This window comes from Podarcis cretensis (assembly GCF_951804945.1).
Source record: "Podarcis cretensis genome assembly, chromosome: 16".
Classification (NCBI taxonomy): Eukaryota; Metazoa; Chordata; class Lepidosauria; order Squamata; family Lacertidae; genus Podarcis; species Podarcis cretensis.
Window position 1 is genome coordinate 40940995 of NC_137186.1, and position 18042 is coordinate 40959036.

At 41.0% G+C, this 18042-nt stretch overlaps 1 protein-coding gene across 2 annotated transcripts in view; it reads right to left on the reverse strand.

Annotated features, from left to right (window-relative positions):
- Positions 1-18042, reverse strand: part of IFT81 (intraflagellar transport 81) — a 49450-nt gene that overhangs the window by 25527 nt on the left and 5881 nt on the right. For both annotated transcript variants that reach the window (XM_079957767.1, XM_079957768.1), the window contains exons 4-10: positions 16610-16790; positions 15068-15157; positions 14000-14065; positions 13566-13676; positions 12342-12426; positions 5804-5967; positions 199-294 (exon numbers count right to left, since the gene is read on the reverse strand). In XM_079957767.1, coding sequence (XP_079813893.1) covers positions 199-294; positions 5804-5967; positions 12342-12426; positions 13566-13676; positions 14000-14065; positions 15068-15157; positions 16610-16790 — 793 coding nt within the window. The remainder of the gene's footprint in view (positions 1-198; positions 295-5803; positions 5968-12341; positions 12427-13565; positions 13677-13999; positions 14066-15067; positions 15158-16609; positions 16791-18042) is intronic.

An 18042-nucleotide genomic window follows, 5' to 3' on the forward strand; every position in this document is an offset into this window, starting at 1 on the left:
ATTATACAGGTGGGTTGATCATCAAATTTGTAAATCAAAATATAAGCAAAATTCAAAGTCTCACAGGCAATTGGCTGCTCACGATAAGGTAAGTGAACCACCCTAAGATCTTAAGATGAAGGACTGTGTATAAATGCAATAAAAAATAAAATGATTTTTCAAAATAACATTTCTCTTTAGAGAAGACTTTGTTCTCACCTGTTGTCGATACATTGAAAATTTACTATCGATTGGTTCATATTTCATCATCCGCTTCTCAATCAACTGATTGATTTGTATGTTGACCTCATTTATCTGAAATATAGATTAAAACACGAAGTACGCTTGTCATCTGAGAAAAGGTTTTCACAGCCAATGCAAAATTATGCCATTTTTATTGCTCTGCAACAGAAGAGACTTCCAGAAATTGCTTCAAACGTCAATAATGGATTCAAGCACAGTATCAGATCTAATTTTTTAAAAAGCAGCTCCAGGACTTTTCCAAAACCGCACAGGGTGTCTGGAAACATGTCATTAGCAATTACTCCTTATTTATTTAAATATCACCATTCCCTTCAGCCTCCCAGTCCAAAGCTTAAATTCCTTACTAGCAAGCAAACTCTCTGAGCCAAAAAGCAAAGAGGCTGGTGGACCCATTCTGCAAAGTGTTTCTCTCTGTGAACTTTTCATTCAGTCACGATTAATAACTAGACTAAACGTCTAAAATTCCAGCCTCTTTCTTTCCCCAGAACAATTTCTTGCGATTTAACTGTGCTTTGAAAAGACACAGATGCTCCTCTTTCACAGCCCGTTTCTGTAATCTGCCCTGAACCCTGTGGGATGGCTGGATATAAATCAAGACACTTGTTAAAATAAAAGAAATCAGAGCAAGGACAGAGCTACTCCATTTCACTCTCACTCACTAGGCTGCTGCTTTAGGCAGCCAGTTTGGATGCAAATAGCAAAAACTCCCCAATACCTGTTTGTTCACTTTTGGCACACTGCTATACGACAAAGAGTCTTGTAGCTTCTTCAACATATCTTTGGGCTTTAAGGTGCTACAAGGCTCCTTGCTGGTTTTGCTGCAAAACAAAGACCATGGCTATCCCTCTGAAAGTTGCTGTATTGCAGGAATGTCTCAAGATTTTGAGACTATATCATGACACAGACCTTGGAAACGAGTTCTCTTGGAGGCTCATGGCTTTGCACATGAAAGATTTCTAAATATCAACATCCTCATATAGGAGGTGCTTATTTTCCCCTTCCAATATCAGTGCAGAGCGAGTATAGAATTCTGTTGGCCTGGTTTGCACATCACGTTAAACCACAGTTATAATAGCTGAAATCGTGGGTGCTTCACTATTCCTGCACTCCTTCTGTTGCATTATCTGAAGCTGGGCTGTAGTTTGCATCCCCCAAGCAAAGAATAAACCTTGGCTTGTTTGGAGAAAAACACAAACCATGAGCCCCTGTTCAAACAACAAAACAAGCCAGACTGCACTAGTTTAGTTTAATTACAGCTTGACGTGACGTGCAAACTGGGCCATTATACCCACAATTCTTTTGACAAATGCATTCAACTATTTCACCCAAAGATGGGGGAAACTTATTTGGAATGAACTCACAAAAGACTCTGAGTTAATATACAATTGCTAAGGACTTTGTATTCTTTTGGAGTTTCATGAATGAAGACATTGTGTGAAAGGGACATTTGCAGCTCCAGTTCATGAATATAAAATGGATGCCCTGGGATAATGTCCAGGAAGCCCAGAGGTATCCTGGGATAACCCCCAGAAGTCTATTCCTGGACATTCAGTTGGTGCATAGGCAGTTCTGTTGCAAAAGAGTCCTTGAAGTGCCATACACAACAATAGTATACATTAAATCAAGGCCTGACAGGGGATCTGTTACCATGAGTCACATGAGTGTTCCTACTGCCATGGCCTTCACGCCCTCCTTGTGGGCTTCCCAGAGGCATCTTGCTGGCCGCTGTGGGAAACCAAGATGCTGGACAAGATAAAGCTCTGAGCTGATCCAGTAGGGATCTTTTCTCTCTCTCTGATTTCAATTGATATCCTGTATTCTACATATATTACATATCTAATAATTATATTTGTAGAATTATATATGGGGGGGGGGTTATTGAGTTGTTTTATTTTGATTATATGTTTCGCGGTTTTATATTTTGACTTTGTTCTGTGAGTCACCCTGAAATATGGGTACAGTGTGGTATATAAATTCAATCAATCAAATCAAATTGAAGAACAGATGAAACAAATTAAGATGAGTTGTATGAAAGGACATCAGAGGGGAAGCTAAGTGGGCCTCACTGGAGAGAGAGTTCAGAATGTTGGGGCTCTTATGTTTGCAAAATTATCAGCAGGACATAAATGTGGAATGACTGACTTCTGGGGCTGCCGCCATGGTGAACAGCAGGTCCCACAATAGCGGATGCTGGCTGTGCAGCTAATTAAGGATAATCTGAAAGTAATTAGCCTTGCAAGTCCCTCCCCCCATTAGGGGGGAGAACTTCCACGGATTGTCCGATAACTGCCTCTCGCTCCGATGGAATGCGGGGGCAGGGAAGTTGAGTGCATAGCACTGCACATATTGGAAACTCTCCAATGTGGTCGCCATGAGCAGAGGTACTTCTGTTTTTTAAGATGGACCTGAATTTGGATTTAAGAAACAGGCATGTTATGGATGAAGGAGACAAGATAACCTACTAAATGAATCAGCCACTGAGTGCCAAGGTTTTGATCTGGAGAGGATTTCTTCGTAACTGGCTTTCTATGTAAGTGAAGGGGAGCCTTTGTTCTCTTTTTACGTTATATTTGTTGTTTTATGATTCGGCAAGCCTTCAATGAAGAAGAATTAATTACTAATGGAATGAAATTATTAATGGATTACAACTATAAATGGAATGCAAGAGGGATTCAACAAGAACTTTATAATTTTCTTTACGGAGTACTTGAACGAATAGACTGTGTAAAATACTGTAATGATTTGTGACATTATCTTCTAAAGAGGGCTCTAACTCTGATTTATTATGGTTTTGGTGACACACCAGCTTGTTAGACAATCAGAAAGGATCAAAGAAGATAATGCTGGAAGTCTGCCAGGAGTCACGGCTGGACACCGGAATACTTTCAGTTTTGAAAAAGCAAAATGGAGAAGCTGTGGCGTAATGATAATTGAGTCCTTGAAGGAGGAGTAATGTTGAAGAGGACTGATTGATTACAACATGAAGGAAAGGACAAATGTAAACAAATATTTCACACAGAAAGTTACAGGAGATAAATTCCCTTTGCAAGTAAATGGATATGGATTTGTTAAATACTGTATGAATGAAAGTCATCACATCAGCGGCTGCTAAAATAAAGGATTAAGATTGGAACTGTTGTATTTGGACTAATTAAGAGAATTGGAGCAGGACCAAGGAATAAAATCAACTCCTGATAAACTGAAAACGCAAAGTCATCCAAAAATGTTTAATTCGGAACTGAATAAATGGCTCTTTTGATTGTATTATGATTTGGTATTGTATTAATGTGGTCTGCATTGGACTGTTATTAATGAAAAAATAATTTAAAATACCTATTTAAAAAATGTGGAATGATTAAGCAACTAAGCACTCTGGTATATGGGATGCCCTAGATCAGGGTTTCCCAAACTTGGGGTAAGCCAAAGTCCAATGAATGGATATTGATAGAGGGAGATCAAGGCACAGCCAGTCTCACCTTGTGTGGGTGCAAAACTGATCTATTATTGAAGGTGTGCAATTGGAGGAAGGAACACAAACACACAGATCTCTGCCTGCCCCCCCCCTTGCGAGAGGTGGAGGGAGCAGACCGATATGTAAGCGCACAAATGCAGGAACTTTTTGAGTGCCTTGATGTTCACAAAATCTCTGATTGTGGTGCATATTCAATTTCAGCCTTTTAAAAATGAGGTACGAAAAGGTGGACTCTATTTTTAGATTTCAAAGTCTAATTTATATTTTTAAAATATATTTGATAGTTTGAGGAACACCGAATGATGTGGATTCCAATCTAGTCAGACTTAGTTGTGACTTAAGGCGATAGTCCTCTCTCCACTTGCCAGGGAGTAAGCCCCCTTGAACTTAGTTGAATGTAGGATTGTGCTGTAAGTCCCACTGAAAGTATTGAGTTTTTTGCAACCAACAAAAATAGCTTGAATAGCAATTAATCCCAACTCAGTTTTGATGTTTTGAGGCTATCAGTTTAGCTCATAACTGAAGCCTTAACAGCAACGTTATGGATGTTTTATAATTGTCTAATGATTCTCTGAAAACCTCAAAAACTTTATCAGAATACTGAATTCACTACTTTTTAAAATTTTTGAGCAGTTATGCTGTTTCACACCACAAGTTCAGCACACCTGCAAAAGGAAGGGAAATTCCAGTGAACCTAATAAAAAAAGAGAAGGATTTGTTCACTCACAGGGCCAATTTGGGTTGTGTCTATGTGCTTCCTAGCTCCCTTACTACATCTCTGATCAATGTCAGAGCATATCTGGAGCTTATTCAAGATCATTTATTCTCTTTTACCTATTCTTAGATTTCCCCCAAACACAGAAGAAACGGTACAGTGGTACCTCGGGTTACAGACACTTCAGGTTACAGACTCTGCTAACCTAGAAATAGTACATCGGGTTAAGAACTTTGCTTCGGAATGAGAACAGAAATCGCGCGGTGGCGGCAGCAGGAGGCCCGATTAGCTAAAGTGGTGCTTCAGGTTAAGAAAGTTTCAGGTTAAGAACAGACCTCCAGAACGAATTAAGTTCTTAACCCGAGGTATTGCAGTCAATTATCAAGCCTTAACAAGCTCTAGGTTTCAACATTTCAAATGCTTCAATAAGAAGGAAAATTGCTATGCTAAATTTTATGCCAAATTAGTCATAATGTTAGTATCTAAAACAAAACAAAAAAGACCGTGTACGTTATTACTTCAATGTGAATGCCAATCACACTCAGCATTCAAAATATTGCAGAAATATATGGAGCCTATTTCTCCATTTTCCTGCAAGCCCTGAGAGGACATAACTCTAACACATAAGGCTGTGAAGAAATAACCTTTTGAAATGCAAAATGAGTAATATAATTTCCTAATTAGCTTTGAGTAATAATCTGTATGTGTATTTTAGTGAGCACCTTGGAGTTTCTTGAAAAAAGTTAAAATAATTTCCTTATGATTTAAAGCAGAGAACAAGTTAAAATATTGATGGATGTAGTGAGGGATACCAAAAATCTGACAACAGGCCAGCAGAAAACACGCTGAGTCTGGTCACATACGTTTTGACATTATGGTTCAAATACATTCAGCCCACTTTCAAAACATAATCTGTTTGCCTCAGATGGGGCATGCAGTACTATAATGCTCTCTTATTAAAGATGCCAGTAATACAGGTTATTTACATGCTGCCCTCCCCCCAACTACTATGACACAATAACCTTCAAATGTTCATGGTGGGAACTCCTGCAGTGAACAGGGTTCCAAGTGCTCTCGTCTCTTACAACCCAGCAGCCAGCAGAGTGCAAACAGGTGTCCCATGTTATATACCAATCTTCCTCCCCCCAAAAAGCTCAACAACTTTGATCAATCCAATGGGTAGATCACTGCCAGTGTTTTTAGAGTGGGAGTAGATCGCAGACTCTTGGGAGTTGGAGATCGCGGTTATAGACCAACCACCAGAAGAATGGAGCGAGTAAGATGCACAAAGAAACAGCTGCTTTTAAAATGAATTCGTCAGATGTTTTTGAGCCCTTAAACATGGGAACTGAACTTTCTCCCTGTCAACATACTTTGGTTTCAAGTTCGCTGAGATCAGACTGGCCCATTGCTGGCTCTGCAACTACTTTCTGCAAGAAGTACAGCGACTGTTTCTTTACTTCCAGTTCTCTAGGAAATTTTTCAGAGACCAAATATGTATTGAACTTTGTCTCCTCTTCCAGTCTCTTCATTAAGCCTGGAAAACCAAAACGAACAATATGAACACATACCTAAACAAAGTAATGAGAAGGTCAGTTTGGTCTCATGCTGTAATAGCTGTAATTTAAGCAAAAGTATTTAACAGTCAAATACATTTATTTCTGTACCAACAAACAAGCAGGGGCATAGTGGGAGGAAGGGGTGCCATAGCCTCAGGCGCACAATTTTTAGGGGGCACGTGCTAGGTGCCCCCATGCAAGGATCCCCATCCCATTCTGCCTGACACCGGAGGTCTCTGGGTCTCAGCCTGGCCTGGCTGCAGTGCCCCATGCCCTCTGGGGGGATTTGCACAACAAGTGGTACATTGGCTGGCCGGGCTCCTCCCTGCACGGGCAGGCAGAAGAAGAACAACACAGCCTGTTTGGCTCCAGTGGCCAGGGCTGAGTGGATGTGTGGGCTCCATGAGCCCTTTGCACCCTGTGTGCATGCACTTGGCAGCGTTGGCTGGCCTGGCACAGGAGGTTCTATTGACCCTCTGTGCTCTGCCCCTGCCTGGCACACACACATGTCCCAGGCAACAGAAAAGGATGCAACACTGCTGCAAACAAGGAGTCTCCTGAGCTGCAATTTACACTGTATATGGATGAAAACACAACCTAGTAGCATATAACTTTGTAAGCTATACAAATCCTCTCTTCCAGGCAGGCCTGAATTCTTGCCACCTTGTGATTTGGTTATGAATTTCTTAATATTTGCAGGGGTGGTATGAAGGGTTATATTTTAGGTTTTAACAGTAGGTCACTCCTTCTCATTGTAGTTGAGAAATGCTGTAATACCTTAATCAAGTACGTCACGCCAGCTCAAAATCCAGAAGAAAAGGATTATGATGAGAATGTCCAAGATTTTACGGTGTATACATCAGTCACGTAGGTGCTCTCTATGTGTAAACCACTATGCAAAGGCTAAGCTGAATGTATGAAATGCAGACGGGGTGGAGCAGGCATGTCACAGGGAAAAGGTTGGAGCAATCCTACCAGGAATCTATTCAGAACAGGGCTACAATGTTCAGGTTCACTGGCAATACTGAGTATAGGTATGGTCCTCAAGGCATACTGCTGTTGTGAACCCCTCAATACCGTCTGGCATGGGGCTGGGAGTGACAGGTGAGGAAGGCGAGCAGGAGGAGGGTGCTGTCCTAAGAGGGCTCCCATTCCTTTGCCTTCAGAGCTGGGGAAACAGAGGCAGTCCTGTTGGCTCCCTGTCTTGTCCCATCCACACAGTGGGATGGTTCCCTTGCAGCACGGGAGGACTAGGCAAGGGAGGGAAGCTGAGCAGCAGCAGCAGCAGCAGCAGCAGCCGCCAGAGAGACTGACCTCTGTCCCATCACCAGGAACTTGGAGCCACCTTCACTGTTGGAAATAGACCCATGCCCCTCACAAAAGCACTTGCTTCCAAGTGCCCCCACTCTCATAGAGAGAATCTCGTGAGTGCACCACCTCTCAGCTTTAAAAGCTGGTGGAGGGCCACGGCTGCTTGTCCATTCTTGGACTCCTGCTGGTGTTCTCGAACTCCCTAACCACATATGTACCTGTAACCTGACCTGTATCATTGTAAGCCCTTGAATAAAGCTTTCTTACTTGCACATAACAGCCTCTGTCATAGCATTTGGGATGGGAGCCCTGACAACTGACAACTCAAGTTCCACTAACATCACCCAGGCTTGTGTGGATGGAAGATCTTGAGAATCAGGCTACAAATTGGGCTGTCACATACAGACTCTCATGCAAAAGTTCATTAAATTGAAATTGGTGTCATTCCTGGGAATACTATACTCAGATAGCTCAATGTACAATCTCCCTCATTCATGCTCTAATCTTAAGCTTATTGGATGCCTAAGTTCTGGAATAGCCAATTGGTATTCTTTTCTATGTTAGGAATATTCTAAATGTGCAAAGATGATTCTCAATTTGAGCACAGACTGTTCTCTGCTTCTAAAAACAGACATAATATTGTTTTGATGATGCTGGTCAGACCACATGGGAGTTTTGGTAAACTGAAGGGCAGCACAGAAATATTTTAAACTAGCAGCTGTGTACCCAGGATTGCTCAGGGATGTTAAGAACCCCCAACATCAGTCCATTTTTGAAGGTTCAGGCTGCCATCTTGAATTCAAAATGGCATCCAATTGTATCCAACATAGAAAAGAAAACCCTGCTCCTTGATCTCAGGGACAAGCAGGCAAAATTTGGTTACAATATCTTAAGAGGTGTCCAAATGCATAGAGAACAAACAACTTTCCAAAGCATATTTTGAACAATAAATATAAAAGGAGCTTGCCTTAAAGCAGTGGTCTTTTGCAAATTTCCTGTTTTAAAGCTGGTTAAAGGTGTGCTTTCACAGGCAGGGGGAAAGTGTTAACTTGCCAAGTGAGAAAACACACACACACACACACACACACACACAGAGCATTCTCTTTTGTGGCATTAAGTTTATGGAATATGCTTCCAAGTGATGTTTGCTTAGCTCAATCTTTTCCAGCAAGCAAAGGACATCAATTTTATTAGCATTCCTTTCGATAGCTGTTGGTGGATTAATTGTAACTCCTGGTCATTGTTTTAAATATTGTTCCCCTTTATGCTGAATTGGCTCATAGCTGCTGTGTTTTAGCCTTTCAGTATTTTAATGACGATACAATTTCAAATAGAAAAGTGAATATAAATGTAATGAAGGTGGGGAGATGAATGAATTAAAAAAAAGGCATTTGTAACGTTCATATAAGTAAAACATGAGATATGGTTACAACAGATCTCTCCAACAGATATTAGAGTGCAGAATATATACAACATACTATTAGAAACATCTCTTTTTTTAAAAGGCTTCTACAGTAAACACTGATATGTCTGCTCTGAAGCAGCCTTTTTCAACCTGGTACCCTCTGGATATTTTGGATTACAACTGGGGCTCAAGGTAGTTGTCCAAAACATCCAGAGGGTACCAGGTTGAAGAAGGTTGTTCTAAAGCTTCCACTGATGCCAGAAACCAGAGACACAAGGTAAAACGTGAAAACTAACTGGTTAAGTGAACACAAAGAACAACAGATGCCTAGGCTACTTTGGATGTTTCACATAGAGTAAAATGTTCTCAAACTCTGTGGAATTAGTCACATAGGGAAAGGAATTACCTAGTTCTTTTTCTCTCTCTCTCATTTTGGCAGCTTAATTGAACTTTTTCTGAAAACATTGCCTTTCACAAACTCTCAAGCCAAAGGGAAAATAATAGAGAGCACTTTAGGTCTTTCCATTATCCACTTCAGAAGCTTTTTATTTTTCTAAAAAAACATTTTCTTTTAGACTCCGTATGCACGAAAGCTGTATAGTGTGCTTGGCTCAGGGCCTTAAGCTTATTTGAGTTCCATTTTTGCCAGTGACATATGTGAAAAGCTGTTAATAGTGATTCATCATGTTTTCCGTTCAAATTTTTTATGGTTATAAGAGAGGTTCCGGAAGAGTGAATTAGTGGCTTGTTCAGACATGGGGAAATAGAAAACTTACCTGACTAGACCTGACTAATGAACTTGCCCCAGCTAGAAATTTCAGCGGCTTTCCCAATACACGGGCTAAATGCATACCTTCAAACAAAATTGCAAGCAGCGGAGCTCAAGACACACTTGTCTTCTGAGATCCAGAGTCTAGCAGTGTTTTTAATTTGTGTGCAAACCCTACTGCCAACAACAGCACAACACTAAGTTAGCGGTAAAGGAGTTATAACATAGCTCGGGGGGGGGGGGGGCAATCCAAAATGTATGAAATGCACTGAAAGGTCTTTAATTTCAAATGGAACTTAGGCAGAACTGCATGCCAGGAGGCAAAGGTGGGATTCCAAGTCTCACTAGAGGTAGAGCCAAGGCTGACAATTGGAGGGAGATTCCCTCCCCTTTCAGCTGGCCACCACCACCTGATCTATCAGTCAGTGCCGACTATACCTCCAGGAAGAGCTGACCCTTTCCTGCATGCTACATTTCTTCAATGACCAAGAAGTTGTCTTTGCTGCCATCAACACTATATGGAAGGGTCAATTCTGTGTTCTCATTTGTGTTCAGTTGTTGCTACCCTGAGACTTACACTAGTTTTACTCCAGCTGTCCTCCTGCCTGTTTCATCGCCCAGAGCTCCCCCAGAAAAACAAGATTGCCATTTGGACTCCACAATGCCTGGCAGCAATCATTTAAGAGCAGTCATGTGTGTGGCTCGTTCTATCTCACCACTCCACTGTGAGATCAGGGCCTCGACAGCAGGCCAGTCACACTAACCAGAAACCACCTCACAGCATTCAGAAGTCAATGAGAGTTTAAAATGCTTAACTTTAGGTGGATCATAACCAACTGGTATTCAACTTAATGACAGTACATTTTTATCATCAATTACTTGCAGGAAAGACCCATTTATCTCAGCACAACTTACAGTTGAGAAACTATGCAGAGGATGGCAGGCCTCATATAAACCGAGGAGGAACAGATGGCACTCAGTACTTAACTTTTAAAATCGTACAATACGTCATCTTTCAGCTGATGTACTTGAAGTTGTTGGGTTTTGTTTTTTGTTTTTTTAAAGCTACTAATAACTCTTAATGGCAAAATGTTCTGGCAGGGCTTTAGGCTTCTCTTATTAATTGCACACTGATGTCATCAGGAGGAGTGCCTGAAAACTAGGACTTAAAGCTTCTCCTTAAAATAAACCTCTCTCTCGCTTACTATGAAACAACAAAAATGTGATCAAAGTGGTACTGGCTAGGAATTTACATGGCATTTCAATGTGAGTGCTCAGTCAAGAGCAAAAATTAGAGTGTCCTCCTCTTGCTCCTGCATAAAAAATACAATAATCCGATAGGGAAGGGGGAAAGTGAGCAGAATTAGTTGAGGATGAAAATACTAAATCTTCAACTCTCAGACAGACATTGATAAGGATAAGCAGGCAGTCTGATATAGCTGTGGTCAAAGAGGGCTTACTGATTGAAACTGAAGTCCTACCTGCAGGACCAACTAGCCTTAAACATAAATTGTATCCTGCACAATACACTTTGGCACCCACTCATTCAAAAAAACAGATGTATTCTCTTACACTGGCCTCTCTACACCTCAAGGGCCTTGTTGGCCAGGAGAAATAGTGGGAAGTTCTGGCTACATTACATCTTCTTCAGTGCTTCACAGTGGCTCTGCAAGGAACCACTACAGAATAGGGTCCTTCTGGGCATAGCTGTCAACTTTCAGATTTGAAAATAAGGGATCAGCAGCCTCGAAAATAAGGGATCAGCAGCCTCACCTGTCCCAGGGACAGTCTATGGGATATCTAACAATCCGGGAGAGCAGTGGGAAGCAGCAGGAAACAGCGCTGAAATAAGGGAATTTCCCACAAAAAAAAAGGGAAGGTTGACAGCTATGCTTCTGGGAGTTAACAAAGATAAGTATATATAGAAATACAAAAGTCTCACCATCCCTTATAATGCCAGAGATTATATCTGGTATTTTCTAGCTGCTTATTACAATTCAGTTATTTATTTTACTGGAAGTATTCCACTCCCCCTCCATCGAAAATGTTCCCAGAGCAACTTGCATAAGAGCAATTAAAACAATAATAGATACAAGAAAGATACAGCCCACAAGTTAACATTTTAAAACACATGACATAAAAGGGAAAATGTATGGGGACAGAGGAGGAAAAACAAGCAATCTCATGCACCAATCCTTAAAATTACAAAGTCCTTATTAATGACTGACTTAAACATAAACAGTTTGGGTAGGGGAGGCAGTTGACTCCGAGCAGAGCCAATGGAGAGGCCCCTGTTGTCCCATCCCTCCCTCTATAGCAGAGCCATCAAAGTACATGGCACTATTATGTTTTTGCCACTCTGGAAAGGCAGAGACCAGAGTAAAAACAGACAAATATGAACAGGTATAGTTACCCAACATATAATAACAATAACAACAACAACAACAACAATAATAATAATAAGAATAAGAAGTTATTATTTGTACCCCGCCCATCTGGCTGGGCCTCCCCAGCTACTCTGGGCGGCTTCCAACAAAGATTAAAAATACATTAAAATGTCACACATTAAAAACAGATATAGTTGCCCACATTTTGGCTTCATTTATAAAGTGAGGATCAAAATGTTAGCATAAAATTATTAACAGCAGCAATGAAAAGCTCATCAGTCATGAATATAGTCATGTTCAGATCTTACCTGCAATATTCAGATCTTCAAAAATCTGTACACTTACATCAAGCCAAACCTTTAATATGAAAATGTAAACTCAGGAGGGTATAAATTTTATCTTTCTTGACTTTTAAAAAGTCCATCCTAGGTTTTTGGCAGTAGACAAGGAGGGGAAAAACATTTTAGAACTCCTACTTACTTTCTGGCTTTGAATCTACTGCTGCATGACGCATATCCTTTAGCTGGAGTTGGACTCTTTGCAGCCTCTGCTCTGCATGAAAAAGCTTAGAAAATATGCACAGGTCTATTAATAAGCTTAATCTTTGGAAACGTACACAAAATACACAATAGCAATTTGCAAAAAGGGAGGAAACATCTATGCAAACCCTACTGAATAGGCTGGGAATACACACAATATACCCCCTTCCCTCAGCCTTTAAAAGGAAGTAATTAGAAAGCATTATGATGGCAGATCTGGCAAGACAGTGCTACAACCAGCTGTACCATTGAGCAAACCAAGAGCAGGAATTGCTTGGTGGGCCTGGTAAATCTTTGACCCACATTGGCCAAGAATGCAGCTAGAAATGTCTATTGGAAAGGTCAACAGATGACCACACCACCATCAGATGAATGTATCACGTTCCAATTATCACTGCACCAAAGAGTTAAATTTTGAAGACCATTATAGAAACTTGTCCATCTAGCCCAGCATCCTGTTTTCAGACTATGACCAGCTAGATAACTCTGGAAGCTCACAAGCAGTGACATCAAAGCAATAATCTTCCCTGATTTTTGTCCCCAGCATCTGGTATCCAGAAGCATACATGGATTTACAGCCATGACACCCCCAATTTCTCTGTAATCTAAATAGAAATTCATACCAAGACTAGATTTTAAACTTCTGTAAATGAGGAGTGTCATCATCCAGTGAAAATATTGGCATTTTTAAAAAAAGCCAAATGCAATTTTATTTACAAAAATTAAGGTAAAGGTAAAGGTACCCCTGCCCGTACGGGCCAGTCTTGACAGACTCTGGGGTTGTGCGCCCATCTCACTTAAGAGGCCAGGGGCCAGCGCTGTCCGGAGACACTTCCGGGTCACGTGGCCAGCGTGACATCGCTGCTCTGGCGAGCCAGAGCCGCACACGGAAACGCCGTTTACCTTCCCGCTGGTAAGCGGTCCCTATTTATCTACTTGCACCCGGAGGTGCTTTCGAACTGCTAGGTTGGCAGGCGCTGGGACCGAGCAGCGGGAGCGCACCCCGCCGCAGGGATTCGAACCGCCGACCTTTCGATCGGCAAGCCCTAGGCGCTGAGGCTTTAACCCACAGCGCCACCTGCGTCCGTTTACAAAAATTAGTTAGGTTTTATTTTATTGGAAAAAACCACCCTTGAATTTAAGTGGCATGCTTTTGCACAGGTACCTGATTTTTCTGTTCTTGCTTCTGCTGGGAGAGAGATTCCTCCCTCTCCTTCTCCACTCGAAGCTGCCTTGCCATTTCAAGCATCCGCTGATGATTCTGCACTGTCTCCACCTACGGTAAAAGGATAAGCAAAGCAAGTTAACTGCTACATAGCTGAGAAATCAATTAGGGTGATCAGGTGTCTCACAGATTCACACCAAACTTCCTCCCCATACGCAACACTTCTTGGAGCTCACACTGAAGTGTTGGACTCGAGGCCTTTAAAAGTCTTGGACTGCTGCCTGAGGGGAAGATTCTCTTTCCTCCCTTAGCCATTTGATTCCTTCCCAAGGCGTGCAACATGTTAGTCTTAATCCTTGTTTGCATTCCCCAGTCCAACTTGCAAGCCAAGGATGATGACATCCAAATGCCACAGCTTTGCTGCTCTCACTTACCCGCTTCTTAAGACGCTCTACTCTCTTCATCAGCTGATCCTTCTCCTCTTCCATAGCAGTGATATCCTAGAAAGCGTCAACACAGAAAAAATATGACACACACCAGAATCAGTTATTTTTCTACACACCTGGAACTAAGAGAAGACTCTATCATAATATTCATGTAACTGAATCACTTATGCTCGGGATTTTAATTATATTACCTCTTAGTTTTGTACAGGTTAATCAAAGTCAAATCAACATATTCAAAGAGGTACTCTTCAGATCCTATAGAGTTTGTTAGTGCTTCAAAGAAGAAAAAAGATCAAACTGCCTCAAGTCATTCAATACATAGAATCTCAGTACCCTTAAAAAAACCAATGTCTTTTGGGGCAGATAAAGTAACAAAGTTATGAGTGGGCAGATGGGCTAGAAATAAAATTTGCTTTGAACATAAGGTGACCCTTTGGATGCTTTTCTGGTTAGCTACATTTTATTTATTAATCCATGTATATATTGCCTTTCAAATGATGTTTTTCAAGAGCATTTACAGGGGGTTAGACGAGGCTAGGTTAGCAGTTTCGGTGAAAAGTAGTTGAACCTCTTGAATGAGCTACCTGTGACAGCGAAGACTTAAGAAATGCTCTTAGTAGTAAGCCCTAATGGGAGAAAGACAAGTGACAGCTGCTGTATCACTTATATTTTACCGAGTCTCACTAAAAATCAACCATCCTCTTCTGCAGGTAGCAACATTTGTAGACATACTTGTAAGGCTAAATTATGCATTTATTTTATTTAGAAAATGTATAATAGGCCATTTACTCAAAATAAAATCAACAAAATTCAAAAACAAAGGCTAAGTGTCTGGATAGGCTTGTGAAACAAAAAAAGTTTTCATCAGGTGTTTAAATAATATAGTGAGTGTGTCTGCCTAATGGTAACAAACGGTGAATTCCAAAGCACAGGGTGCCATGCTAAAAGATCAATACAATCAATTTAATCAAAATAGTGGCTGCTACAATAGTTGATCTAAAAATCAAAAGCACAGCTAAAAATATACAGTATATGCAATGTCTCCCTCTTTGTTACCCTTCGTATTTCTGCAGTTGAGAAACCAGATGTCTTCAGCTGTTCACATTCTTTATGTAGGTTTTTGAATGCTTCCATCAGCTCTTCATACTGCAGAAAGAGTAAACTTCTAAAACAAATGATATGACTCAGGGTTTGCTAAGCTGTTTGGACCAGTGGACAGATATTCAGTTTTGAGAGAATACTAGGGAGAACATGGTATAACACAAAACTAGAGGGACAACTGCTCTGAACAACAGAAGTCTGCTATGTCCTGATTGTGGAAATCACACAATACTGATTATACAAACATACTCTCTGATAATCTTGCTGTCTAATAACAACAAGGAGCATTCCTCAGTACCAGGAAAAATACACAAGGTGACCACATCACACGCTCATTCACAGAAATCTCCTAGAAGGTAACTGCACATTTTGCTCCATAAAATTATTTCTAGGAAGACTAAGGATTGATGTTAACAGTGCAGTGTCAAGAGTTCATTAAATCATAACAGGAGTTGCTAACCCAGGGCCTGCTAAGGTTTTCATTGGTGCCCCTGGGCAGATTCCCTAGACTGAGTTTTTATTGAAAAAATGAAATAATGTACATTCACATGATCAAAACTGTGAGCAAAGGGTCCTTCCTCTAACTTCAGGTGAGCAGACCAGTGGGCAGGTCATAACCATCAGAATTAATGTAGCTTAATTCTGGGCCTAGAAATTGTGTGTAAGCCATGTTTGTTCTGTATGTAAGAAACTCTAGCAGAAAATGAAGACACACACACACACACACACACACAAATTGTAATGATACATAGCTTAAATATCTCAGGTCATAACTTAAAATATTACACAAATAAATAACCAAATATTATCAGCAAAATCTCTTCATTTTTAGCAGCATTTAAAAAACCCTCACATATTGTTTTAAGTGTGGTGTATTATTATAGTTTCTATTTTGGAGAAGCCAGTGGATTATTGGAAACATTTTACATAATGGAAACTGTGGAGCTGTATCTTTATACAAATTAGGAGTGGCACACACTGAATAAATATACAAGCTGCATTCCCTGCTCTAAAGGCAGTGTTTGTTTAGTTTTAATTTTACAATCGGATCTTATCAATGTGGGGAAAATGTTTGCTTTAACTTCCACGCAAGGCAAGAGCAATTTTTCCTGCTTTACCTAGTATGCGCACACACTTGAGGAAACACCAAAGCAATGCACTATTTCTGTTGCCATTTTCCAAACTTTCTACCCACCAACACACTATACAGGTGAAGCTTCTCTGGGGACAACCAAAGCTCATTGACCCCTCTTGAGAGCAGCAAATGCATCAGGTAGCGTTTGGATGCTCTCTCATCCAAGCAGATGCCCCTGAGCACTTGATAATTAAACAATTCCAGATTATATACAGGTTATCCTGGCTTTCTGTATTTGACCAGCCTTAAAGGCTTTCATTAATATGCTTTTTGCATGATTCTCCCAGTGCATATAAGGTTTATACCCGTTCAAGGAAACCTGCCATGGTTTTAACCAACATTATTACAAATGCAAATGCTACCTGTCTATTGGTATCTGACACAGCATCATCTTGAAGGAACTCTGCTGGCACGTCTACTTTGATTAGGAACCGTGCAAGATAGGCTCTTTTCTTCAGCTCATTTGTCCGTTGAAGCAGCCAGTGCAAGACAGGATGAATGACAGGCTTACTTCCAATGACTAAACCCTGGCGGAACGTACTCCTGAATAATAACAATAACAGTGACATCAAGCTCTACTGAGAGAAAAGAAGTCTGAAACAAACATAAGCAGCAGCCCCCCACCCCACCCTTGAGTGCTTAGTAGAAGATGAAGAATTAATACTAAACATTTACTTGGCTCTTTTTCTGATGTTCAAAGCATTTTACAACCTGCAAATATAGGCAAATAAAAAACAGCAACAGCACTGGAAACAAAAGAATCCTGCCCCCCCCAAAAAAAGATAAACCACATTAAAAAGTAGCAGCATCAATGTGATAATATTCCACAGCTGCAACCGAAAGGCAAAAATTGACCGAGGAGGTTGCTCCACAGTCATGTCACCATAACCCAAAAGACCCTGAGGCATATGCTCACTTATGCCACCTAAGTGATTGGGGAGGGGGATATAAAACAGTTCCTCAGATGTTTACCTAAGAAAGCAGGTGGGTACTTCAGATATTCTGCCCCCCCAATCATTTAAGACTTCAGAAGGTCAAAACAAGCATTTGGATGACAGTGCTTGCCTCTGTGGGCCTTTTGCATGGCTGATGTCACTTCTCCCCAGGCCCTCATCCCGACTGGAGCTTTTGAACCTAGCTGTGAATGGACGTGGGTACCATGTCACTTCCAGACCAGCTGTGTTTACTTTTGCCAGACATGCAACAGAGTCACCAGAGCACTGTGGCTCCTGACATTCAATTTACAGATTGTGTTTGTGAGAGATAAGCTGAAAGACAGTGGTTTCCCTACAGCCATTGGTCAAGGGACAGTGTAGATCACAGATCTTTCTCTTAACTGAATCATTCCCAAGCTGTGAGGGAAACAAAAAAAGGCCTCTGTAAGTCCCAAGTACACCAGAAGGCAGAATGTGATCATCTGCTAGATCTCAGAGCAATTTGCAACAGATTGGGAGTCAGAAACTCATGCCAATAATTTAACAAAGCAGCACAAAATGACTCACCCCACTGCCCTAAATTATATTGCTTGAATTAAGAAAGCTTGGGATAACCAGAAGTGTGCTTTTGCGTGAAAGGAGAATGAACTCAGTTCTGGTACTGAAAACATGTTCCTAAGCTCAGAATGTGCTCAGAAGAAGCCAGTTCTTCAGTACTAACTGTGAATCTTTCCCACCTGACTCTAGTAGTTGCTAGATCTTAGGCTTCCAGTAAAAGACAAAATAGATCCAACAAGCCTGAACTGTAGGCATCCTTGAAATACATGCCCATGGTTGCGGCTGCCTGCTGTGTCTCTGCA